A 27155-nucleotide genomic window follows, 5' to 3' on the forward strand; every position below is an offset into this window, starting at 1 on the left:
AAAGGGAAGAGGCCGAGGAACAAAGAACCCCAGCCATCCAGCAAAAGACCAAACGACTGCACTCCTCACGATCGTCGTCCGAGCAAAAAACCTGAGGGTAAATTCCATTCTTATACTCCCCTCAACACATCTATCGAACAAATTCTATTGGACATCAGAGGCCAGAAGCTCCTGAATTGGCCTATTTGTATGAAGGCCAACCCGGATCGTCGAGACAAGCGCAAGTATTGTCGTTTCCATCGAGACCATGGCCACAACACAGCCGACTGCATGGATCTTAAAGATGATATTGAGACTCTTATCCGTAAGGGTCATCTCAATAAGAGTACTAAGGAAGAGAGAACAACAAGAGAAGAACGAATTAGCCAAATAACACCGTTGTAAGATGCAACCGAAACTGCACTCATTCCCTGTGAGATTCAAACAAAAATCTCTCCTGTAGCCCATTCCCAAGTTCGATCCAGAACTCTACATCCACATGACCGAGAGGTCGACTAAAGAACTCAGGGTCGGTATTGTTGTTGTTCCATGATCACATATGCAATTTGCATATGGATATGCGCATATGCGATTGCATATGCGGTCGCACATGACAACACTAGTGCAAATGTTACCTTTTTTCAACCTACCCTGTTCTTCTCAAAAGATATCAAATCTTTGGATACAAACGTATTCATATACCTATCACGGTCAACAAAGATATCCAACCTCCATCATCTACTGCTTCTTCCATTCCCACCATGCCTTGGCTGAAGGTCTACTCATGACGAAAATGAACAGTTGGTATAATCCGATCATTATGTGTTGTCCAACATATCTTCTTCAAAGACTTGTGATCTAGTGAGTTCTCTTGATACTTGTGATCTAATGAGTTCTCTTGATACATCTGATATTCATATTGCACTAAGAAAAGGTAAGCGTGTGTGTACCGATCATCCCATCTCTATATATGTTTCCTTTCATTGCTTTTCTCCAAATTTTCGCAACTTTGCCCAGTCCTTGTCTTGTCACTTTGTTCCCAAGTCATATATCATATGAGTAAGCTCTGTTACATAAGAGGTGGAAGCAGGATATGGAGAAAGATATGGATGCACTCCATCGGAATGACACTTGAAAACTGACCACTCTTTCGACTGATAAAAGTTTAGTGGATTGCAAATAGATCTACATAATCAAGTTTTATCCTAATGGTACGGTGAACGTTTGAAGGCTCGTCCAGTCGCTAATGGGTATACTCAAACACTTGGTGTTGATTATGGTGAAACTTCTCTCTTGTGGCCAAGTTGAATTCCATTTGAGTTTTATTGTTTGTAGTTGTTAATCATGGATGGCCCCTCTTCCAACTTGATGTAAAAAATGCCTTCCTCTATAGTAATCTTACAGAAGAAGTTTAAATGGAGCAACCTACCAGATTTGTTGCTTAGGGGGGAGTCTAAAAAAGTGTGTAAATTGCGAAAGGCAATTTATGGGTTAAAAGTCATCTGTTTTCGTACGGAATGATATCTCAAGTCTCACTGTGCTTGTAGTATATGTAAATGATATTGTTGTTACTAGAAGAGACAACAAGGGAATTGAAGAACTAAAGAAGTATCTTTAATAACATTTTCTCACGAAAAGATCTAGGTTGTCTTCGATACTTCCTTGATACAGAAGTAGATAGATCTGAAGGAGTTAATTTATCTCAATGGAAATATCTTCGAGATTTACTCATGGAGATGGGTCTTCTTGGGACCAAGCCAATTGACACTCTAATGGGTCCTCATCACTAGCTTATAAGTGATCATAGAGAGGCAGTGGAGGATCCGAAGAGGTACAGAAGAATGGTTGCAAAACTTATTAACTACTACTCAACCAAACAAATCCAATGCAGTGAGTGTGGTAAGCCAATTTATGAGTTCTCCAAGAGTACCTCACATCGAAGCAGTTATTCGAATTTTGTGCTACCTGAAAGGAGCACCAAGTCAAGGAATTTTGTACAAAAGGAATCGTCATCTTCAAGTCACAGAACATTCCAATGTCGACTGAGCAGGTTCCTTAGAAGATAAGACGATCCACTAATGAATATTATACACTTGTGCAAGAAAATCTAGTTACATGAGAAAGCAAGAAGCAGAATGCAGTGGCCCAATCAAATGTCTAAGCAGAGTACAAAATAATGGCTCATACCTCCTATGAGTTTATGCGGATCGAGAAATTATTGTAAGAATTATGATTTACAATGCACTTACCTATGTAGTTATTTTGTGACAATCAAGCTGCTTCACACGTCCCAAACAATCCAATTTATCACCAAAAAAAAAAAAAAACAATACATAAGATCGACTATGACTTTATATGTGAAAAAAGTTTCCAGTGGTGAAATCTCTACTCCGTAAATTCAATCTCGGGACCAACTCGCCAGTGTGCTCACCAAGGTTCTTCGTTTCATTTGGGCTACACATATATTCCAAGTTTGGCATAAAAAATATCCATGCCCTGGCTTAAGGGGGAGTATTAATGAGTGTGATAAGGGCTTATAATGGCTCATACCTCCTATAAGCTAGTGTGGATCAAGAAATTGTTACAACAATGGGATTTATAGTGCACCTACCTATACAACTATTTTGTGACAATCAGGCTACTTCACACATGGCAAACAATCTAGTCCATCACAAAGTCGACTACCACTTTATGAGTGAGAAAGTTTCTAGTGGCAAAATCTCTACTCTATATGTTCGACCAACTTACCGGTGTGTTCACTAAGGCTCTTCATTCCACTCACGCTATATATATATATATATATATATATATATATATATATATAGATATTCCAAGCTTCCCTTGGATAATATCTATGCTCTAGCTTGAGGGGGAGTGTTAATGAATGTGATATAGGCTTGCTTAGATGGTTTATTTAGGTCTAGGACATAGAGGGCATTTTTGCTTTTGTTATTAATGGCATTTATGTAATTATGAAACTTTCATAATATAAAAGGAGAAGGGAAGGGGAGGGAGGGAGGTGAGGGAGGGGTCAACCCAAACCTCACCTCATTCTCTTCTCTTCTCTCTTCTTCACTATTCCATCTCTCTTTCCACTATTTCGCACATCCCTCTTGAGCATTGACCTCTACACATACATTCAACCTCACTTTGGCCTGCATCACTTTAGAAGGTTCATTGTATGATTAACTTGTCAACATTGCTAGTGACAGATTTTAGAAAGGGGCATATGTACACGAATCAACCCTGACTACTTTAAGGAAAGGGTGTCAACCCAACAGATTGAGGACCTCTCAAAATCAACTTGGTTTGTCAAGATCATTATCGTATCACAAATCGTAGTAGAGGTTGAATCAAAACAAATCATAAATCCTATCGTAAATCATAAGATTTTTTTTCCTAATTTGTTTATAATATTTTTTTAAAAATGAAAATGTACATAAATTAGAAAAAAAAAATTAAAAAGTCATTGATCATTCATTTCACATCAATTTGCTCCATGAAAAGTAATACCGGTCATCATACTGGCAATTGAGAACTTGTATACAGATTACTTATTGTGATAGTGTTAAAGGACTTGTTCTGCCTTTATGATTTGTCTTTCGATAAATTTACCTTAAAAAACATGTAAGTGTCCTTTAATAATTTTACTGTCGTTGAGTGTAGAATTAATTATGTAGGGAAAACCAGCACTTGATTTTGTTAAGTGAAGAAAAAGATATTTTGATTTGTCTTCTTCTTTTTTTTTGGTTTAGATTTTTTAATATCAAAATCCCTGAGAGTAGTCAACAATGCTTGGAAGGTTCTTCAGTGGAGCCTGGTAGCAATGATCGGGGTTGGGGCTTCATTGTTGAAGGCGAGGGACTAGTTGTTTCAAGGGTTGGAGGAGGAAGAAAGGGTCCTAAAACCGATAAGCAGCTCGAAGTTGTGGACCTCTCTTTAACTGAATGAGAACCTCGACAAGATAATCTAGGCTAGTTTCCTTTTCAAAGATGGGTCCGTCATCTCCATCTTCCAATGGAACAAGTGGTCTTTTTTATGGGAGGATGTATGGTACCAGATCTCGGAGCTCCCGCATTGGGGTCCTGATGTCTTTACAACATTGGGGTGGGTCCTGCATCGGCGAGGCGATCACCTTGATTCCGTTACAAAGGGATGCAAGGAGCTCCGGATAGCTAGGGTCTGTGTCAAGAAGAAAAAGAAGATGCAGGCCCCAGAAAGGATCTTTATAGTGGTGGGGGAGGAGAGTGTCATTGCAGGTGGTGAGGGAAGAGAGGAGGAGAGAAATGACGAGTGGAGGTAGGAAGGTGGGTTAAGGATGCCCTAAAAGAGGTGGTCGGAAGCGAAGAAGCAATGGCAAAGGACAACGGAGTGCAGCTTTGATGCTCCTGTGTTCCACCTAAAGGCATGGTAGTTACGTGTCGATCAAAGAAGAAAGCGTAAGTGGCGTGGTGTCTGAAGGCTTGCCACCACCCTATCAGCCGCCCAAATGGACCACGAGAGAAGAGATGGCTCACCACGTGTCCGATGCTCTGACAACCCAAGTGACCTCTAGGAGGAGAGGGTGACCAATGTAATACTAGCTAGCAGGCTTAGAGTAGGGTCGGAAAAGGCTTGGGCTATAGGTTGTGTTGAGGAGCAGTCTGGAGGCCGGTGCTGAAGCGGTGGGGTCAAGCCAGACACAAGTCCAACTTGGAAAGCAAGAGAGCGAGATGTGGGCCATGTGTGTGATGGGAATCATAGCAGTGGGGGTAGGTGATGTGCCTAACCAGGAGATGTAACCACATATCTTAAAGGGAGAGGCTTCTAATGCCCTCGCACGCGTCTCTTCCTCCACATGTGTGGAGGGTTTAAATCAAGACCCACGAGAGGTACTTTCATCTTGTGTAGATGAGATCTACCAAGGAGCATGTGTGCCCAACTACTTGAATTGTTGCACATGCGAGGCCCCTCCTTTTATTCACAATGCCATCATTTCCTTATTCTCATTTAAGGCAGTGGGCGTGGAGAAGAGGTCTGGGGGCCCTAGGGGAGTTCTGGAGCTGAGCACGGTGACTGATGGGAGCAGAAAAGAGGTTGAAGAGGGAATAGAGCAAGCTACAATGATCGAGCATCCTCTCTTCCTCTTTCTCAAGAGGCTTAAAAACAAGCAAAATAGAAGTCATGCTAGAAACTGAAGAATCAAGAGGCCATTTCCAAATCGGGTAACTTCCTAATTCATCAAGGAATCAGGTAACTTCCTAATTCATCAAGGACTATGCAACTTCAGGGGTTTAAAATTTACATTCTTCATGCACTGCTCTAAAGCACATGAAATTTCTGACAAAATGGAAAAAAAAAAAAAAAAAAAAGCAGGCCACAGGTACCTCTCTGATGAAATATAAAACAGAAGGAGAGCTTCTTCAGTATTTACCCATTCATTTGACCAATCTAGGCAGCTAATTTCAAAATTCCGCGATGCATCCGTTGCTAAACTTCAACCCCAACTGAGATAAAAAAGAAAACAAGACACAGATAAATAAAGTTGTTCTTCCTTTATGATTTGTCTTTCGATAAATTTACCTTAAAAAAAAAAAACATGCAAGTGTCCTTTAATAATTTTACTATCGTTGAGTGTAGAATTAATTATGTAGGGAAAACCAGCACTTGATTTTGTTAAGTGAAGAAAAAGATATTTTGATTTGTCTTCTTCTTTTTTTTTGGTTTAGATTTTTTAATATCAAAATCCCTGAGAATAGTCGACAATGCTTGGAAGGTTCTTCAGTGGAGCCTGGTAGCAATGATCAGGGTTGGGGCTTCATTGTTGAAGGCGAGGGACTAGTCGTTTCAAGGGTTGGAGGAGGAAGAAAGGGTACTAAAACCGATAAGCAGCTCAAAGCTGTGGACCTCTCTTTAACTGAATGAGAACCTCGACAAGATAATCTAGGCTAGTTTCCTTTTCAAAGATGGGTCCGTCATCTCCATCTTCCAATGGAACAAGTGGTCTTTTTTATGGGAGGATGTATGGTACCAGATCTCGGAGCTCCCGCATTGGGGTCCTGATGTCTTTACAACATTGGGGTGGGTCCTGCATCGGCGAGGCGATCACCTTGATTCCGTTACAAAGGGATGCAAGGAGCTCCGGATAGCTAGGGTCTGTGTCAGGAAGAAACAGAAGATGCAGGCCCCAGAAAGGATCTTTATAGTGGTGGGGGAGGAGAGTGTCATTGCAGGTGGTGAGGGAAGAGAGGAGGAGAGAAATGACGAGTGGAGGTAGGAAGGTGGGTTAAGGATGCCCTAAAAGAGGTGGTCGGAAGCGAAGAAGCAATGGCAAAGGACAACGGAGTGCAGCTTTGATGCTCCTGTGTTCCACCTAAAGGCATGGTAGTTACGTGTCGATCAAAGAAGAAAGCGTAAGTGGCGTGGTGTCTGAAGGCTTGCCACCACCCTATCAGCCGCCCAAATGGACCACGAGAGAAGAGATGGCTCACCACGTGTCCGATGCTCTGACAACCCAAGTGACCTCTAGGAGGAGAGGGTGACCAATGTAATACTAGCTAGCAGGCTTAGAGTAGGGTCGGAAAAGGCTTGGGCTATAGGTTGTGTTGAGGAGCAGTCTGGAGGCTGGTGCTGAAGCGGTGGGGTCAAGCCAGACACAAGTCCAACTTGGAAAGCAAGAGAGCGAGACGTGGGCCATGTGTGTGATGGGAATCATAGCAGTGGGGGTAGGTGATGTGCCTAACCAGGAGATGTAACCACATATCTTAAAGGGAGAGGCTTCTAATGCCCTCGCACGCGTCTCTTCCTCCACATGTGTGGAGGGTTTAAATCAAGACCCACGAGAGGTACTTTCATCTTGTGTAGATGAGATCTACCAAGGAGCATGTGTGCCCAACTACTTGAATTGTTGCACATGCGAGGCCCCTCCTTTTATTCACAATGCCATCATTTCCTTATTCTCATTTAAGGCAGTGGGCGTGGAGAAGAGGTCTGGGGGCCCTAGGGGAGTTCTGGAGCTGAGCACGGTGACTGATGGGAGCAGAAAAGAGGTTGAAGAGGGAATAGAGCAAGCTACAATGATCGAGCATCCTCTCTTCCTCTTTCTCAAGAGGCTTAAAAACAAGCAAAATAGAAGTCCTGCTAGAAACTGAAGAATCAAGAGGGCATTTCCAAATCGGGTAACTTCCTAATTCATCAAGGAATCGGGTAACTTCCTAATTCATCAAGGACTATGCAACTTCAGGGGTTTAAAATTTACATTCTTCATGCACTGCTCTAAAGCACATGAAATTTCTGACAAAATGAAAAAAAAAAAAGCAGGCCACAGGTACCTCTCTGATGAAATATAAAACAGAAGGAGAGCTTCTTCAGTATTTACCCATTCATTTGACCAATCTAGGCAGCTAATTTCAAAATTTCGCGATGCATCCATTGCTAAACTTCAACCCCAACTGAGATAAAATAGAAAACAAGATACAGATAAATAAAGCTGTTCAATGCAACAAAGGAAGCATTTCTTTAATGAATTTACAGGCAGGTGCAGAAATTTGGTGGTGGTGGGGGGGGGGGGGGGGAGGGGTGTACCTGGGACCTCACAAAGTGCTGTCCTTTCCAAGCAGTGGAAACGTTAAGTTGTCGCCATTTGAACTTAGCATCTTTCTGTCCGTGTTGTGGCATGGTGGGTAGCTTTCGGTGTTGAAGGCAAATACCTGAGCCGGTAACTAACGAGTGCCGGTCCGAAAATGCTGAATTTACCAGCACTGCTGAAAGCTGCTTCTGCATCAGCACGCCTTTTAAAGACTACCCTTGCACGACGGGTCTTTCTCACTACTTCTGTTTCTGATTCTTTTAGACACCCAAATCGGTTGAATATCTTGCTTAGATCCGTTCCGGAAGGAAGAGAATCGGCTTCAGTAAAATTCAAAATCAGTGCCGTAGGGGAGCAATCCTCCTCACAATTGTCATCCAAGTTGCCCCCTTGGTTTTTTGCTGCATATTCATGATTTGCGTCATCAACCAGCAGTTTCTGTTCGGATTCCAACTTTGGGCTCAGTTCAAGAGAATTTGATGATTCACTTGCGGGCCTTTTCTTCTTCATTGGGCTCTGCAACTGGGATTCTCCCTTTCTCTTGTGGCTTTTGTGTGGTGGTGATTCTTGAGGACCGCTAAGTACAGTAATGTCCGTCCAATACGTATCCTTCATATCGTTTTGCTCAGAGTTGAATGATTTTCCTGCATCGGTTTTGCTATCATTTTCATATTTATCCTTCATATTATTGGATTTAAAGGTTCCGGGCTTAGAGTTGGATGATTTTCCTTTATCAGTTTTGCTACCTTTATTTTTCTCCAGTGGTTTCTTGTGCTTTTCAGAACCAGAAAGATTCCAATAGAGCAGATTCCGGAAACTGGTGAAGAACCTAACTATCGTTGACATGAAACTGTAACCATTCATAGGATCTCGTGCCATCAAGGAGAGTTGTGATAGCATCTCATCAGGAGAGGAATACTCCTTGTCAGTTCCAATCCACCTGTGTTGGGTCTCTTCAGGAGAGCGGAGACAAACACTGACATGGACAGCTTTATGTCCACTTGGTTCTACCTTAATTGCATTCTTCTGTAACCTTTCTCCACTGTGCTTATGGATTTGAGAGGGCCCACTTGGCTCGCTTGCAATTCTACAATTGCGCCCCCCAACCTTTAAAGATTTTTTCAGAGGCAGGGAGTCAGTACCAGCAGCACTTAGTGAGGAAGCCCTTTTTTCCCTAGTTTGCAGCAAGTCATCAGAAAATGAGTCAATGGCCTTATATTTCTTAGCAGAAGAAGGTGAAGCCAAATTACCACCAACTTTTCCATCAGCACTACCTCTGTCACCATCTACGAGATTAATAGCCTTCTTCCCAAACATCAATTCAGCCAAGCTTCTCTTTTTTCTGTTGTGATCAAAACCATCGTCCCAAATGTATTTCCATTTATGAGACAAACCGTCCTGGCTTTTCAGATTTCCCTGTCCAGAATCTAAATCCAACACCTGCCCTTCGTTTACTGAAACTGGGATTCCACACTTGACCGTGCCTTTGAGAGGTTTTCCATCAGCAGGTGAAAAGTCGGCACCGTTCTCTAGTAACCCTCCATATACATGGAATACAGGCAGCTTTGAAAAGCCCTTTGATCGATAAAAGGCTGTCAATTGAGCCTTGGCTATCACGAGCTCGAGTTCGTCGCCTCCTGATGGGAACAGAGCTAATTCCTTGATATACTCAATAAGCGTATCAGGTTCAAACGGAGAAATGTCAGCACCACCCGCATTGTTTGCTTCTTCCCGAATCCCAGTGTTCTCGATCATCTGGCACTTGAGGTTGACATATTGTTCTTCACCCATGCATGAGCATGCGAGCCCCAGCTCTACGCGCCTAGAAACTTCATCCAAGGCACAATCAACAGCATTAACAAAAGCCTTCAAATTGCTCTGCTTTACCATTTGCGGGAAGTGCATCTTGAAAGGCTTTAACTGGGATGCTTCACACCAAGAAAATGTTTGATCCCCAAAATATGCCACCAAAAAGTTGTCCTTCTTCTTATGTTTCATTGCCTGTTTCGATGAATCTGAGGGATAAAAAATCTGTCCAGGCCACCAAGGATGGCTCCTCACTTTACCCCAGACCAAATCATAAAAGGAAAACTCAGCTTTTTCCTCGGGAAGGTAGCAACTGGCACTGTGCTCTTTTTGAACAGTATCAGTTCCATGACTTGCAGCTGTACATTTCACAGTTCGCTTCTCTGCTGTTTTCTGAGCTGATGGCGAATTATCAGTACACACCTTCATAACATCATTGCCCTCATGCTCTTCTAATACAGAAGATTTCACATCAGACCCCACCCCTTCAAACTCATTTCCTGCAATCCCATTTTCAACTGTGCCATGAGAAGCACCCAAGTCTACAACTAGGCTACCCACCATATGATTCTCACAAAGCAAAGGGCCAACTTTAAAACCATGGGCTCCGACAGTTTTCTCTCCATCAATGCTATGATAATGACCCAAATCTACCACCAAACTACATGTCATATGCTTCTCGCTAATCAGAGAAACTCCCAGGTCAGGAACAGGCGTTCCCACAATGTTCTCCTCATCGACCCCAAGATCTACAATCGAATTATCCATAATCTGATTCTCATCACAGAGAGCCCCCACTTCAGAAATGCCATCCCCCACTATTTTCTTTTCACCCGTGCCCGCAATCTGCTTTTCATCTGCACTACGATAAATACCCATATCTGCAACTAGGCCAGCCACTGCCTCATTCTCATTAAGCAAAGGAAACCCAACTTCCACAACATGGGTCTCCATGATTTCCTTTTCATCTGCACAAAAAGAAGTGCCCAACTCTACAACAGGACCATCCAACACCGGATTCTCAACATGAAGTGAAACCACTGGTTCAGAAACATTGGCTCCCACAATTTGGCTCCTAGAGCTGCCAAGAGAAGTATCTGAATCTATACCCAAACAGCTTGTTATCTCATTCTCAGTAAGCAGAGAAACCCCAACTTCTGAAGCACAGGTTTCCTCAGCTTCCTTCCCAACCACCACGACAGAAACAGGAGAACCTCCTTCTGTCTCGTCAGGAGGACTCTTTTCCTTTTGATCTGTTTGAATTTGAGCTCCAATAATCTGATTCTCCTCATGTACACAATAACCAAACTCAGAAACATCAGCATCCGTGTTCCGTTCTTCACATAGCAGAGAAACTTGATCTTCCGCTGCAGGAACTCCAATCGCCATATCATCATGTAAATTGTTTCGTACAGTAGCTTCCAAGACCTTCCCATCTGCCTCTACATGCACAGAAGCACCTCCTTCCGTAACACATCCACCCAATATCCGATTCTCATCAGGCAAACAACTCTCTTCATTTCGATCCATTTGAAGGCGAGCACCCATCGTCTGATTCTCCTCTTCATTTACACAATCACCCAACTCAGAAACATCAGCATCCGTGTTCTGTTCTTCGCATAGCAGAGAAACCTGAGCTTCCACTGCAGGAACTTCAATGGCCATATCATCATGTAAATCTTTTGGTACCGTAGCTTCCAAGACCTTCCCATCTGCCTCTACATGCACAGAAGCACCTCCTTCCTTAACACATCCACCCAATATCCGATTCTCATCAGGCAAACAACTCTCTTCATTTCGATCCATTTGAAGGCGAGCACCCATCGTCTGATTCTCCTCTTCATTTACACAATCACCCAACTCAGAAACATCAGCATCCGTGTTCTGTTCTTCGCATAGCAGAGAAACCTGAGCTTCCACTGCAGGAACTTCAATGGCCATATCATCATGTAAATCATTTGGTACAGTAGCTTCCAAGACCTTCCCATCTGCCTCTACAGGCACAGAAGCACCTCCCTCCGTAACACATATACCCAATATCCGATTCTCATCAGGTGAACAACTCTCTTCCTTTCGATCCGTTTGAAGGCAAGCACCCATCGTCTGATTCTCCTCTTCATTTACACAATCACCCAACTCAGAAACATCAGCATCCGTGTTCTGTTCTTCGCATAGCAGAGAAACCTGAGCTTCCACTGCAGGAACTTCAATGGCCATATCATCATGTAAATCATTTGGTACCGTAGCTTCCAAGACCTTCCCATCTGCCTCTACAGGCACAGAAGCACCTCCCTCCGTAACACATATACCCAATATCCGATTCTCATTAGGCAAACAACTCTCTTCATTTCGATCCATTTGAAGGCAAGCACCCATTGTCTGATTCTCCTCTTCATTTACACAATCACCCAACTCAGAAACATCAGCATCCATGTTCTGTTCTTCGCATAGCAGAGAAACCTGAGCTTCCACTGCAGGAACTTCAATGGCCATATCATCATGTAAATCATTTGGTACCGTAGCTTCCAAGACCTTCCCATCTGCCTCTACAGGCATAGAAGCACCTCCCTCCGTAACACATATACCCAATATCCGATTCTCATCAGGTGAACAACTCTCTTCCTTTCGATCCGTTTGAAGGCAAGCACCCATCGTCTGATTCTCCTCTTCATTCACACAATCACCCAACTCAGAAACATCAGCATCCATGTTCTGTTCTTCACATAGCAGAGAAACCTGAGCTTCCACTGCAGGAACTTCAATCGCAATATCATCATGTAAATCATTTTGTAATGTAGCTTCCAAGACCTTCCCATCTGCCTCTACAGGCACAGAAGCACCTCCTTCCATAACACATCCACCCAATATCCGATTCTCATCAGGTGAACAACTCTCTTCCTTTCGATCCGTTTGAAGGCGAGCACCCATCGTCTGATTCTCCTCTTCATTCACACAATCACCCAACTCAGAAACATCAGCATCCATGTTCTGTTCTTCACATAGCAGAGAAACCTGAGCTTCCACTGCAGGAACTTCAATCGCAATATTATCATGTAAATCATTTTGTAATGTAGCTTCCAAGACCTTCCCATCTGCCTCTACAGGCACAGAAGCACCTCCTTCCATAACACATCCACCCAATATCCGATTCTCAACAGGCGGAAAACTCTCTTCCTTTCGATCCGTTTGAAGGTGAGCACCCGTTGTCTGATTCTCCTCTTCATTCACACAATCACCCAACTCAGAAACATCAGCATCCATGTTCTGTTCTGCACATAGCAGAGAAACCTGAGCTTCCACTGCAGGAACTTCAATCGCAATATTATCATGTAAATCATTTTGTACTGTAGATTCCAAGACCTTCCCATCTGCCTCTACAGGCACAGAAGCACCTCCTTCCATAACACATCCACCCAATATCCGATTCTCAACAGGCGGAAAACTCTCTTCCTTTCGATCCGTTTGAAGGTGAGCACCCGTCATCTGATTCTCCTCTTCATTTACACAATCACCCAACTCAGAAACAACAGCATCCATGTTCTGTTCTTCACATAGCAGAGAAACCTGAGCTTCCACTGCAGGAACTTCAATCGCAATATTATCATGTAAATCATTTTGTACTGTAGATTCCAAGACCTTCCCATCTGCCTCTACAGGCACAGAAGCACCTCCTTCCGTAACACATCCACCCAATATCCGATTCTCATCAGGCAAACAACTCTCTTCCTTTCGATCCATTTGAAGGCGAGCACCCACAGTCGGATTCTCCTCTTTATTCACACAATCACCCAACTTAGAAACATCACCATTCATGTTTCGTTCTTCAAATTGTAGAGAAGTCTGAGCTTCTTCCACCACAAGAACTTCAGCGGACATAGCATCATTTACACTATTAGGTAACGTGACTTCCAAGATTGAAGAGTTTGACTCAATAATCTGATTCTCCCCACCAACAGAGATACCCAATTTGGAACCATCTATATCCGTCAGTTGATTCTCATCCAAACCATTAGATAACTTAACAAAATCATCATCGGTCAGATTCTCATCAATGGACGGAAGCAAAGAAGAATGTACTCCATTGACGATCCCACTCACAGTTCTGGTGTCCTCTTTCATTTGACACTTTTCGGGGCAAGATGAGCCATCTGTACGTCCTTCGACGGTATCGACAACACTGCTCTGATTTTGGTCCAGAAGAGAAGAGTCATCGATCCATTGAGCTCCATTGTCGGGTTTCAGAGAAATTGCAATGTCTTGGAATGTGGGAGCGTTTGGGTCGTCGAGGTGAATGTGGGTGTCGTGGAATGAGGGTTTTGTTAGGGTTTGGAATGAGGCGCTGTCGGAGGAGGAATTTTTAGACGCCATATGTGAGAGAGAGAGAGAGAGAGAGAGAGAGAGAGATAGGACTGGGAATGACTGTTAGGGTTAGGGCTAGAGTTTGAAGGATTGGGCGTACCTGAGAGAGGATGCGCACGAAGTCCGACACAGACGTATGGAGTTAAGGGCGGGAACGGGAAGGAAAATTTTTGGGCCTTCGTTTCTCGTCTCTCTTCTCAGAGGGGGGGAGACGTGGGAAACGCGCACATCCGCATCCCTTATATGCCAGTTGGCAGGTAAGAGGGCGATTCGCGCGAGGAGAAACTGAAATGGCGTTTTTCCAACATCGTGTACGTGTAGGAAAGATCGGAATCCTCTGCAACACCTGTTTTACGCCCCCGTAAAAGACCCGGACGCGGTTTGGCTAGTGACGCTGCACTAGCCAGGTGGCTAGTGGTCTGTGCTATGTGGGCCCACCATGATCTATTTGTTTTATCCACACCGTCCATCCATTTTTACACATAAATTTAATAATTTATTCCATATATGAGGAAGATCAAAATCTCAGGTGGACCACACCATGGAAAAACAGTAGTGATTGAGTGTCTACCATTAAAAGTCTCCTATGGCCCACTGTAATGTTTATTTGACATTCAACCTGTATATTAGGTCGTACAAACCTAATGAAGCTAAAAAAACATAAATATCAGCTTGATCCAAAACTGTTGTAGCCTTAGGAAGTTTTATGTGGAGAGAGTTCAATCAACGTTGTGTGGCCCACATGAGATTTTGATCTACCTAGGATTCGGGTTCATTCCATAAAATTATCTGTAAACATGGATGGACAGCATGGATGTGACACATACATCATATTAAGGTCCACAGAACACCGACCATCGGCCATTGGCCAGTGGCAGGGGAGTAGCCAATCCGTTTCCACCGCCAGGCTGTATTCGGGGACGCGGATTTCCTGTCCCAGGAAGTTCCTGCACAAGGATGCTGGGTAGGGCCCACTACCATGTTTGTTGGAAATCTATCCCGTTCATCCATTTGGCAAGCTCATTTTAGTACAAGTGACCAAAAATGATGTGGATACAAAACTCAACTGGGCCACACCAGAGGGAAAATTGGGAAAAGAAATACCTACCGTTGAAACCTTCCTGGGCTCTGCCTTGATGTTTATATCCCATCCAAACCGTTTATAAGGTCATTACCACTGTGATGAAGTGAAAATACAAAAACTTTATCCTAAAACAAAGCTTTTACGGTCATAAGAATGTTTCAACGGTTCTCACCGAATCCCTACTTTTTTCTCTCGTGTGGCCACTTGAGTTTTTGATCCAACTCATTTTTGGTCGGATGTTGTGAAATGAGTTTGAAAAACAGATAAACAGAATAGATTTCTCACTAACATGGCAGTGGGCTCCACCCAGCATCCTTGTGCAGGAACTTCCTGGACAACTTCCACCATTAGTAGCGGGCCCAACGGGCCTCACTTCAATGCCGGACCTTCCATCTGATTCATCCATTCTGTTCAAAAATAATTCTAGTGAGCCCATCCATATATATTTCGGTTCCGAAGATTAGCCAATAGTGTTGTGCCTGTGCCAGCCCCCTATAAATCATCGCTATAGATCATAGTTGAATCATTATTAAAGGTGACTACTAATAAAGGCGTCATACCATAAAATACAGGTCAACTACGAAAGACCAAGTCACCCACTATAGTGACATGCCATACGCTTAGTTAGGATTCATCATCATAAATAATGGTTGAATCATTCTCTATTGGTAGTTGCTGAGAAAGGCATTGCCTCATAGGATAGGGTTTAATGTGAGAGACTGAGCCGCTAGCCATAGTGTCTAATCATGAGGGACTAGGCCGCTCGCTACAGTGTCAGGTTTTACCCTTGATTGGGGCTATGTATACTAGGGGCCTGTAAATCATCACCATAATGGTAAGAAGAGTCCATCACTTGTGGGTGGTAATTTGGTCACCGTCATAGGGTGGTAATGCATCACTTAGTCAAAGTACTATGGTAAGTGAAATTAGGCATCACTCTGACAGATTACTATGATGAGTAGAATTAGGCATCACTCACTCAAATTACTATGATGAATGGAATTAAGCATCATTCATTCAGCAGCATGATTATAAGTGGATGAAAGCAAAAATAGCCTTGACCATCGGCATATGACATCAATCGTGGATGAGAACCAAAGTAACCTTAACCACTTAGTATGCAACCTTAATCACAAATGAGAGCTGAAGCAGCATTAATCACTTGGTGCGTGACCTTAATCGAGGATGGTGAAGTAGCCTTAGCCACTAAGCTCTATCCATCAAGATGCATAATATGGATTCGACTCACTCTAACTAATTACTTATGAGCTTAACCTATAATCACGCCAACTACTTACGAGCATAAATTGTATTATTAAGTCATCCCACTCAGGGTTCAAAAGGCAAACTAACATGCTTCAATCACTTACGAGCTTAAAGGATCGTATAAACTCCAATTACTTGTAACTTAAATTTTATTTGCTCCAACTATTTATGAACTTAAACTATAGTTTTACTAATAATACTCTAACTACTACGAGCCTAAATTGTATTTGTTTTAATTACTTACAAGCTTAAATCATGGTCTTACTAAAAATGTTCCAATTACTTACGGGCTTAAATTGTGTTTGCTACAATAAACTGTTCGGAAAACCCCAAGTGCAGGGCTGCGATGTAATAATAATTTAGTGAGACCGAATTTGTACCCATATGGACTTATAATTGTGCAATTTTTGGAACACTTTAGAACTAAAACTAGAACTAAACTAATTAATAGAATCTAAATTAAGAAGTAATTGTGAATGAAATTATTAAAGATAAAATACTAGAGCGCTAAGGATCCACTTAAAGTTATATCTTAATGTTTAATTCACTTGATTCAATTGGATTACTTAATTGAAATCAAAGTTATGTCCTATCATATCTAGCTGAATAATGGAGCGGTTAAATCATTATTCATATATCAAAAAACATTTGAATTTCAATTGAATCAGTTCCCACATCATGCACTAAAGTATTAATTGCAGGGGCTTCAAAGCATCTATCTTGCCCGTAGTCTACGATAGATCAATCGATTTTACATATCAATCTATTACAAAAGAGATAAGAAATTACTCTTAGTCTTCCTAAGCATCTAATGTACTTAGAGTCGACAATGGTTTAAAGTAAATTAGAAATAAATTTTCATTCAAACCAAATATCAATGAATTATTCAACAATCAAATCAAATACTTTAATCAAAGTAAACTAAAACATTAAGAATAACTACAAGCTTTACCTATTAGTCATAGCTAAGAGATTAGCCAATCAAAGACATGTTGAGCTAAAACTTAAAAAGCAAAACATAAAAATTAACTAGAATGAAAGGATCGAAGAAGAAGAACAACACGGAGGCTCTATAATTTATTGATTTATCATTTCTACCCTAATTCATATCTAAGAAAGCTTAAAACATCCATTTAAATAGAAAAAATCTACACCAAATTGAAACTAATTTCAATTTATACATTTTTGTTATGCCTCAGCAGCAAACGACTGGAACCTTTAATCTCATTGAACATAGCATTCAATCGCTCTGAATTAACTCTCGATTACAACTGAATTTCTTCGATTTTCATCTGAAGTCTCTGTTTTCCTTAAGTTGCACCGAACATATCTTCAATGACACCAAACCTGTCTTTGGTTGGACCGAATGTCGAGCCAAATTATGTCTGAAAATCATAGTTAGTTGTTAGACTATTCTGTGCACATTTGGTCGGATCGAACCGACCTTAGGTGGGACTGAACTGTCTGTTAATTCTGTTGTCAAACTTTGTGATTTTGCCAGTCTTTTCTCTCCTTTACACTTGGTTTTCTTAGATCTTTAGCACTTGAATTCTTCATTAATCACCTCAAAATCTCTAAATCTTCACTTGGTCATTCTTTGAACATTAAATTGTCTTTAATCATTCTTTTCATACGTAGGAAAACATACGTAATTGGATCAATTAAGCGCATCTATGCTTATAAAACCGTTGCATAATGAGAAAAAATATATATAATATTTCACACTCAACACACACCCCCCAACCAGCATTTTAATCCCAAGCAAAACATGTAAAAAAAACTAATCTCCAAAATTCAAATTTCTAACATTTCTCAAAAAAACAGCATTATGTGCAACCTTATATATATGTAAGTATAATTCAAAGATATAAAGAAATCATCGAACTAGTAAACCATTAAACTAAGTTATCTTTTATTAATTAATTAACAAAATCTATTCAAACATCAAGTTTTTAGTGTGCTTAATGAATTTCTAACTTATAATTCATAAAATTTAAACTCTTCTCTTTATAATGTTAACTATGATTATTACCTCAGAGTGGACAGATCAACACAAGTTATTGATTTCAAACCCATCTCCTTTTCACTTATTTTTCTAACTTTTGATTTTTTTTTTTTCATTAACAACTTTCACATTATCTTTTCTTCTTTCTTTTCCTTTATTATTTTCTCATTTAGGTATATTCAATATGTAGCTATTTTTAATTCTAATTTTCTTTAGATGGTTTGTTTATTTGTTTTCATACCAAGGTAGATAAGGATCTCCAGAATTAGTTCTTAACACTCTTAAGTAATTATGAAGTTAAACATTAAGAATTCAAGTTAACTTCACAAAATATGAATTAGGCATGAAATGTGAATTAGGCTCAATTTATGTTTAAATTTTCTATCAATAAATTGATTAAAAGAACTTACTCAAAAATCTACTAATTAATTGGACTCTAGACTTTCAAAAATTACTTTGTATCTTATCATCATACACTCAAATATATTTAAATACACGTAATATCAATTTCCAAAAAGAAATTTGAAATCTTAAATTTTAAGTAAGTGTAAGCCAATGACTAGCGAATTTTATACACACACACACACACACACACACACACACATATATATACATATATATATACATATATATATATATATAATTTTGTTCCATCTAATCTCATCCCCTAACCTAAAATCTATGTTGTCCCTCAATGTAAAAGATATGCAATACATTATAACATAAGACAATGATAGTAGAAGGAGAATGAGCATCAGTGTCACGCCCCAAACCCAGAAATCGGATTCACAGGAATCCCGATTGCCGAATCTGGTGCCGACAGCCTCCATAGTACCCCATTCTCGGCTCCTAGCGTTCATACGCCAGATTCCGATCCTGGGATCTTATAAGGAGGATTTTTTTTTTTACAATGTACGTTTAATTTGTAATAAGCATAACCATAAGATTACCTAATTCACAAAGGCAACATCACCATCATATATCCACTAATATAATCATTTGAGTACAATGCTGAAAGGAAAATACATCAATAAAAAATCAAGCTCCAGAAGACCGCTGCACACTCCAAGCTCAACACTGCTGTAACCTAACATCACCTGCACGCATCTATCGTGCATAAGCTTATAGAAAGCTTAGAGGGTGGTGTAAGTATGTGTACAAGGTAAGTGTCAAGTATTCCATATCAGAGTAATCAAATTAAGCGAAAGTACTGATAAATCTATGGATCATACAATATCAGGGTACACAACACAGATCAAATATGCAAATAAGGAATTAAAGCGAGCCAAATATCAGATGTAGAGGATGTAATATCATAAATCACACAATATCGAAAGTACTTGTAATCCATAAATTGTATAATGTCGAAATAAGCAGAAATATTGACAAGAGCATGAATTGTCATAGTAAACAGAATATCGACATGATCACAAACATACGTAACAGAGTAAGCGAAAATACGGACAAGTCCATGAGTCAATCAATGTCAGAATATGCAATGTAGAACAACTATGCAAGTGAGGAATCATAGATGGCCAAATATCAGATGTAGAGGATGCAATACAATATACATTTCTGATGAGTAACACAAATAGCATTAATCGTACCTAAACCATATAAATGCAGGGACACAATAACCCAAAATGTCATATGCCGCAAATGTCATGCAATATGCGGTGCGAATGGAATGACCATGCTGGAGTGTGAAGTCGGGATGATAGTACGTAGTATCGCAGGCTATGGGGTCCATCACAAGGAACTTCTATCCAAACTAGTCTCATACCTAATTTGGATAGTCAGACTCGATGTGGTAAACTCCTGATCTCAGGTTAGTCGTGCGCCCTAACCGAAATCCTGGCCATTGCGAAGGCACATGTAACAAATAGTTGTGCACCACCAACCCGAGTGGGTAGTGAATGAATGAATGCATTAATGAGTATGCAACTCCTGCTCACTAAATCTACATATCAGTACAGTTCATCTCTAGGATCATCACCAGGGTTTAATACACTCCAAATGGTACTGCCGCTCTCCTAGCCGCAACCCAAGTGAGCGTAAGAAACCTCACTATCCACTCGGCCGATAGTCTGCCAATACCTATCCGGCATGTCGGTAGTAGACCCATTTATGAGCTGGTCATACTCAGCCTAGTATTGCCACACCCCTCCCAACCGACCACGACACAGTGGGAGACGCGGCCTCCTGGTATTCAGCACTCGGGCGCTCATGTATTCACTCGGTCTGAACGTTGGGGTGTCTCCTGGCCTTAGAGGTTTAGGAATTTTCACCCGAAGACATCTATGGCGCCCATATGCTAGAACCAAACATTTCTGGTGTCCCATCTGGCCATCCACGATATGCCTATGGAGGCTACGGCCCTGATATCGCTAGGGCACACAATGCAAGATGCATGAGTCATACAATCCAGGTTATGCATCAATCCCGCACATACCGTGCGCTCATTCTCCACCTATCGTGGAGTCTCATAACAACATGTTCAATGACATATGCAATGATCAACCACCTCTCATAAGAAACATGCAAATGATGCGTATGAGCATGTATCATGATGCTATGCCGCCATATACTCACAACTGGTATCCACAACCAGCATCGATAATCGACCTCGACCATGTGGACATTTAACCAACATTGCCCCCAAGGAATGGCCTACATAGAGTCAAACATATAATGGGCCCACGGCCTCACACAAGGGCCTAATATACAACACAATGGTCTTACTCAAGGGCCACATTTACACAATAGGTGGACCCTGCTCATGGGCCTAATACATATCACAATGGGCCTTGCCCATGGGCCTCAAATACAGGACATGTGGGCCCTACACATGGGTCTTGAATATATCAAATGGACCATGCATCATAGGCTTAATACATATCACATTGACCCTCAATTACGGGTCACATATACATCATATAGGTCTCGACAATCGACCTCGACAAATCGACACCGATAATCTACATCGATAATTAGCACCGACAATCAGCATCGATAATCAACACCGACGACCAGTCATATAGACAAGACTGGGTCCATAGATGAACATCTGATCAACCATAATATAAAGATCAGCCCTCGGCCGTGGTTATATCAAATCTGATAGCATGGAGCCATCCGTCCGTGGTAAATGGGCCCCACTTATTTGGGTTAACCCACTAAGAGAATGACGAGAATGGGCCTGATAAGGCCTAAGGAAGGGTCACAATGTGGACATCCAACCATCACTGCCCAGCAATGTGGACATTTAACCAACATTGCTCCCAAGGAGTGGTCCACATAGAGTCAAACATAAGATGGGCCCAAATATCCAACAAGTGGGCCTCAAATAGTCATCACAGGTGGGCCTTACACATACAGCACGTGGACCTACACATCACGGTGGGTCGATACATTGGGCCGCACGCCACACCAATGGGCCTCAATTCAACAAGTGGGCCGCATCAATGAGCCAGAAATACATCTCAATGGGCCTCATCACAAGAGTAGGAATATTTCACAATGGCCTCACTAAATGGGTCGGAAACACATCTCAATGGGCCACGACGTATGGGCCGAGTATATATCACAATGGGCCACGACCCATGGGCCGCAACCCGTGGGCCTCAAATACAAGTGGGTCACATTAATGGGGCCCATATATAAACCTCAGGTGGGCTCTGCTCATGGGCTTCAAATACATAATATGTGGGCCCTACCCATGGGTCTTATACACATCAAATGGGTCACGCGTCATGGGCCCAATACATGTCACAATAGGCCTTGCATCAATGGGCCGCCCTAATGGGCCTCGTACACATCAAGTGGGTTGTATCAAATAGGCAGCACTAATGGGCCTCGACCCATGGGCCCTGATATATATATCATAATGGGGTGCCTGCCCTGGATGGCGTGGATAAAGATACATCAAAGTGGGCCTGACAAATGGGCCACAACATACATCAAAGTAGGCCTCATAACATGGTCATACATACATCAAATTGGCCACATCAATGGGCCCCATGTATGTCAAATGGGCCACACTCAATATAAGTGGTGATAATGATTTCCACTACTAAAATTTTCAAGGTCCGCCATAACATTTATTTCCCATCTAATCAAATCATAGGGTCTCAAGATTTCAAAGATAGCCGTTCAATCCTCACCGTGCACTATGGTCCACTTGATAAGTAAATCTGACTTATTTTCGTCCCAAACCTAAAAAAAGGATCATTTTCCAAAAATGGTTGGACGGTTGGATGAAACACATGCATCATAGTGGGTCCCATAGGGATGGAAGGAATAGATAAGTCACATGTTCCATGATGGAGGTCCACAGTTGTGGACACAACACATACATAAATAGGTCTTAAGTAAGACCCACCAAAATGTTTATTTTCCACCCAACCTAGGGCCCAACATACTGTCCATCCAAAATGAGGCCAACATGATGTTTATCTTCCATCCAAACTAGTCATAGGGTCACATGGGCCTAGGGCCCACTGTAATATTTATTTATCATCCAACCTGGGCCACTATAATATCTATTTGCATCCAACCTGTTGATAAGGTCTTATAGACCTGGGGCCCACCATAATGTTTATTTCCATTCAAACCTGTTGATAAGGTCATACAGACTTGGGTTTTCTACATATTTATTTATTATTTTTATTATTATTTTTTAACCTTGTGATAGGGTCACATGATCATGGGACCCATTGAAATGTTTACTTGCATCCAATCTGTTGATAAAGTCGCATGGGCCAGGGGCCCACTGCAATGTTTACTTACCATTCAACCAGTTCTTAAGGTCACGTGGGCCTTTAGCCCACTGTAATATTTATTTGTCCACCAATTTTTTTTGGTATGGTTATGTGGTCCCGGGGGTCCACCGTGATGTAGTTCACAAATCCAACCCACTCATTGTGTGTGTCCCACCAATTTAAGGGTCCAAACCGAGTTTCAGGTGGATCCAAGCTGCATGTGGACCCCAGCAGTTGATTCCATGTGGCTTGGTACACCACTGTATGAAAGGTGATGGTGTGGGCCATCCGAGAACTTTTTATGACTAATTTTTGGAACCAACGCATCATAAAAGGGGACCTATTAAATGAACGGCATGGATGTAGAACATACATCATGGTAGGATCCACAATTGAGGCCAAGGGGGCCTCCCTATTTCACGCTGGACGTCCAGACTCCTCTGGACGTCAAAGCATTTTTATTGTTATTGTTATTTTTTTTTATACTAGGTGGGACCCACATTAATCAGATCCACTCCGTCCATTATAGGTGTCCCATATAATTAGGGGTCCAAACCAAGTTTCAATCACATCCAAAACTCAAGAAGGCCCCACCAGATGATTTTATATTTTTAGGCATGTTATCACATGATTTTAGATGGTATGGCCCACCTGAGTTCCGTATACGGCTGATTTTTGGGTAGGCCATAGCCGGGAGGGAGACCCACCAAATGCACGGTTCTGATGTTCACACACATCACGGTGGGACCCACGGCTGGGACCCGTGATCCCTGCCCGTTTGGCGTCCGCTCGGCAGAGACGCTGCTGGCGTCAGCGGCAGCAGCAGGCGCTGCTGCCAAATCTCCTTTTTTTTTTTAATTTCCTGTGGTTTTTCATATATAAGGCCTGGATTTGAAAAATCCAACCCGTCTATTATGTTCTACGGCCTCAAACCAACCTATTGAGACCAATATGCGACATATTTTTGATGCATAGAAGAATCACGGTGGGTTTTAATGGCAGTACCACTATTTCCTATGGTATGGCCCGCTTGATTATCAGATCGGTCTCAAATTTCGGTTCAACGCTTAAAATAGGCTAAGGAATGGGATGGACGGTGTAGATTAGTTCTATGAATCAAGGTAGGGCCTATATGAGTGACCCACCCTAAACTTTAAAAGCAAAGCATTTTTTTTTTGTACAGATAGTACACGCCAATGCCAAAACACACACTTCACGTTAGCCACCCTCACGTCCAGCGTCCCTGGACGCTGGACGGCATGCATAAACACAGTGGTGGGTCCCATGCCGATGTGGCCATATTTCATCAAAGTGGGTCCTCACATGAACGAGGCCTACCTGATTTAAATCAAACCGATACTTGTATTTCCACCGCCATAAGGTAGGGCCCACATGACTTGGATGGTTTGGATAAAACATACCTCAAGGTGGGGTTCATCCAAGTGGGCCACACATCACACAAGAAAAAAAGAAAAATGAGGAGGAGAGAGAGAGAGAGAGAGAGAGAGAAGCACCCACCTCGAGATCTCTTCTTCCTTCTTCCGCCAATGCATGATAGAGCCCCAAAGAAACAATTTCAATGGTGGAGATGATCATTGGATGGTGGAGATGGGAGATAGGGAGGTGGGCCACACTAGCTCTCTCATGGGAGCCATGGACGTGGGTTGCTCCATGGAGGGATTGCTTGGAATGGAGAGAAGTGAAAGAGAGAAATGATGTAAGGGAGTGATGGGAGAGAGGGATGGTGAGGTAATGGGAATTAATGAGTTTGACTTATGGGGAAAAGGGAAGGTAAGGTGGTAGGGTAGGGTGATGTCACCCCTAGGGTGACATCATAGTAATTATTTTTTTTCTAGGAAAGTACAACAATAGGGGTAGGTGGGTCCCACGATCAAGCGATCAACGACCTAGATAATGCACGGGCCGGATCTCATAATCTGAGCATCGCATTGACGCACGAGACGCGTCGTCGAAACCGCGGCGATGCCGTGGTCGCAATGACATAGGTCTCGTTTTGAGTCGGCTTGGGTTTACAGGATGTGACTCAAGAGCGTGCGCCAATGTTATCTACGCGTCGCGGGTCGTCGAAATTCGACTGGAAGGACCGCGGAAGACAATGAAAATACAAGAGAAATGAGTAAGAGAGAGAGTACCCAAGGAATATCAATGTAATTGTATGAATTCTTCACCATTTAAAGGGGTTAATACTGAAAAAATTAAAACAAGCCTAACTATTCTATCCTAATCCTAAGAAAACAATAAATGGATAGATTGACCTCCATCAGATTAGAAGGTCAGTCTTGATAGACAGGCTCATTCAGAGGGATGAACAAATCCTCTGAATCAAATTTCTCAACAAATGGTTTAAGGCGATGACCGTTCACTTTGAAAATGTTACCATTCATTGGATTTTTTATCTCGATAGCTCCATGAGGATAAACCATTTTGACTTTAAAGGAACTGGTCCAATGAAAACTCAATTTACCGAGAAAAAGATGAAGTCTCGAGTTATACAGGAGAACTTTCTAGTTTTATTCAAAACTTTTTTAAAGAATGTTCCTATCGTGAAACACTTTCATCCCGTTCTTGTATATCTGAGAGTTCTCATAAGCATCATTCCAGATTTCATCAAGTTCATTCAATTGTAACTTACGCAGTGAGTCGGCTTTGTCAAAATTGAAGTTGAAATTCTTTATAACCCAATATGCTTTATATACCAACTCTACAGACAAGTGGTAAGCTTTCTCATAGATAAGTCTATAGGGTGACATACTAATAAGGATTTTTATATGTTGTACAATAGGCCCACAATGCACCAGTCAATTGAAGTGACCAATCCTTGTGATGTAGGTTAACCATTTTCTTCATAATTTGTTTAATCTCCCTATTTGATATTTCAATTTGGCCTCTCATATGAGGGTGATAGGGGTGCTCACTTTGTGCGAAATACCATATTTCTTCATTAATGATTCAAAACGTCTATTGTAAAAGTGAGATCCTCCATCACTTATGATGACTCGAGGTGTTTTGAACTGGGATAAAATATTTTCCTTTAAAATCTTAATGATTGTTCAATGATCATTATTTTAGCAAGAAATTGCCTCGACCCATTTAGAAATATAATTAACAGCGAGTGGAATGTAAATAATTCCTAAGGATGGGGGGAATGGTCCCATGAAATCGATGCACCAATAATCGAAGGCTTCAATGATAAGAATGGGGTTTAGTAGCATCATATTTCTATGGGATAAACCTCTTAATTTCTAGCATTGCTTGCACGTTTTACAAAGTTCATGTGTATCTTTGAGCATAATGGGCCAATAAAAGTCATACTGCAAAACTTTTGTTGTGGTCTTTTTAGCCGAAAAGTGGCCAACACAAGCATATGAATGAAAAAGGAGATGACGCTTTGTTGTTCATTATCAGGCACGCATCTCCTAATAATTTGATCTGAACAATACTTAAAAAGATATGGATCATCTTAGAAGAATGTGCGTACCTTGGCAAAGAATTTCTTTTTATCATGCGCAATCCAGTGAGTAAAAATTGTAACTATAGCAAAATAATTAGCAATATCAGGGAACATGTCATTAATAGGTATTGTCTCCATGGAGTTAGATAAAACAACCCAAGAGAGATGGTCAACCACTACGTTTTCTACTCATTTCTTATCTCGTATTTTAATTTCAAACTCTCAGAGTAAAAGGATTCATCTTAGCAAACAAGGCTTAGCATCCTTCTTAGAAAGAAGGTACTTTAGCACCTCATGGTCAGTGAATATAATGATTTTGGATCCTATCAAGTAGGATATAAACCTGCCAAAGTGAACATTATGGCTAGGAGTTACTTTTTCGTATTAGAGTAGTTTACTTGGGTAGTTTTTAGAGTTCTAATTGTATAATAGATGACGCAGGGTTTATGTCATCGCGATGAGCACGATTCCATCTCTCTTTGGGTTATGATCATTAACCCAATTCAATTTCCCTTTAGGTCGCAATCATAAGCCCAATCCCATCCCCATTTAGGTCTGGCCGTGAGCCTGATTCCATCATCTCTTAGATCACGATTAAGAGCCCGATGTAAAAAAATCATAAGTGTCATGGCCATAAGCTTGGTATTCAATCTATAAAGCTCGATCCTATCACCATTCATGAATACATCCATTTTAGAACTTTATGGTATATGGCTTCACGTACCCATGATTAAGTTCTATCCATAACCATTATAGTGAGGGACTGAGTCACACAACTGAGTCCTACTTTTCGTATCTTTGTATTTGGCTACATGTCACACCTTTAGATCAGATCGGGCTCTATCTGTTAAAGTTAA

At 41.5% G+C, this 27155-nt stretch overlaps 1 protein-coding gene across 3 annotated transcripts; it reads right to left on the reverse strand.

Annotated features, from left to right (window-relative positions):
• Nucleotides 1-5212: 5212 nt before the first annotated feature.
• On the reverse strand, nucleotides 5213-13692 carry LOC131253215 (uncharacterized). 3 transcript variants are annotated; one of them, XM_058254120.1, is made up of 3 exons: nucleotides 12989-13692; nucleotides 7543-11884; nucleotides 7305-7409 (listed from the first exon to the last, which is right to left on the reverse strand). In XM_058254120.1, the coding sequence occupies exons 1-2, from the start codon at nucleotides 13469-13471 to the stop codon at nucleotides 7607-7609; spliced, it is 4761 nt and encodes a 1586-aa protein (XP_058110103.1). In that variant the 5' UTR covers nucleotides 13472-13692; the 3' UTR covers nucleotides 7305-7409; nucleotides 7543-7606. The 3 variants fall into 3 exon arrangements, with proteins under 3 accessions (XP_058110102.1, XP_058110103.1, XP_058110101.1); XM_058254119.1 differs by lacking the exon at nucleotides 7305-7409 and adding an exon at nucleotides 5213-5465 and having other exon boundaries at nucleotides 7543-13692; XM_058254118.1 differs by having other exon boundaries at nucleotides 7543-13692.
• Between the last annotated feature and the right edge of the window lie 13463 nt (nucleotides 13693-27155).

The sequence above is a fragment of the Magnolia sinica genome, chromosome 8, assembly GCF_029962835.1.
Source record: "Magnolia sinica isolate HGM2019 chromosome 8, MsV1, whole genome shotgun sequence".
NCBI lineage: Eukaryota > Viridiplantae > Streptophyta > Magnoliopsida > Magnoliales > Magnoliaceae > Magnolia > Magnolia sinica.

Excerpts from the sequence above, each read along its gene's own strand:
- LOC131253215 (XM_058254119.1), bottom strand. The coding sequence starts at position 13,471 with ATGAAAGAGGACACCAGAACTGTGAGTGGGATCGTCAATGGAGTACAT.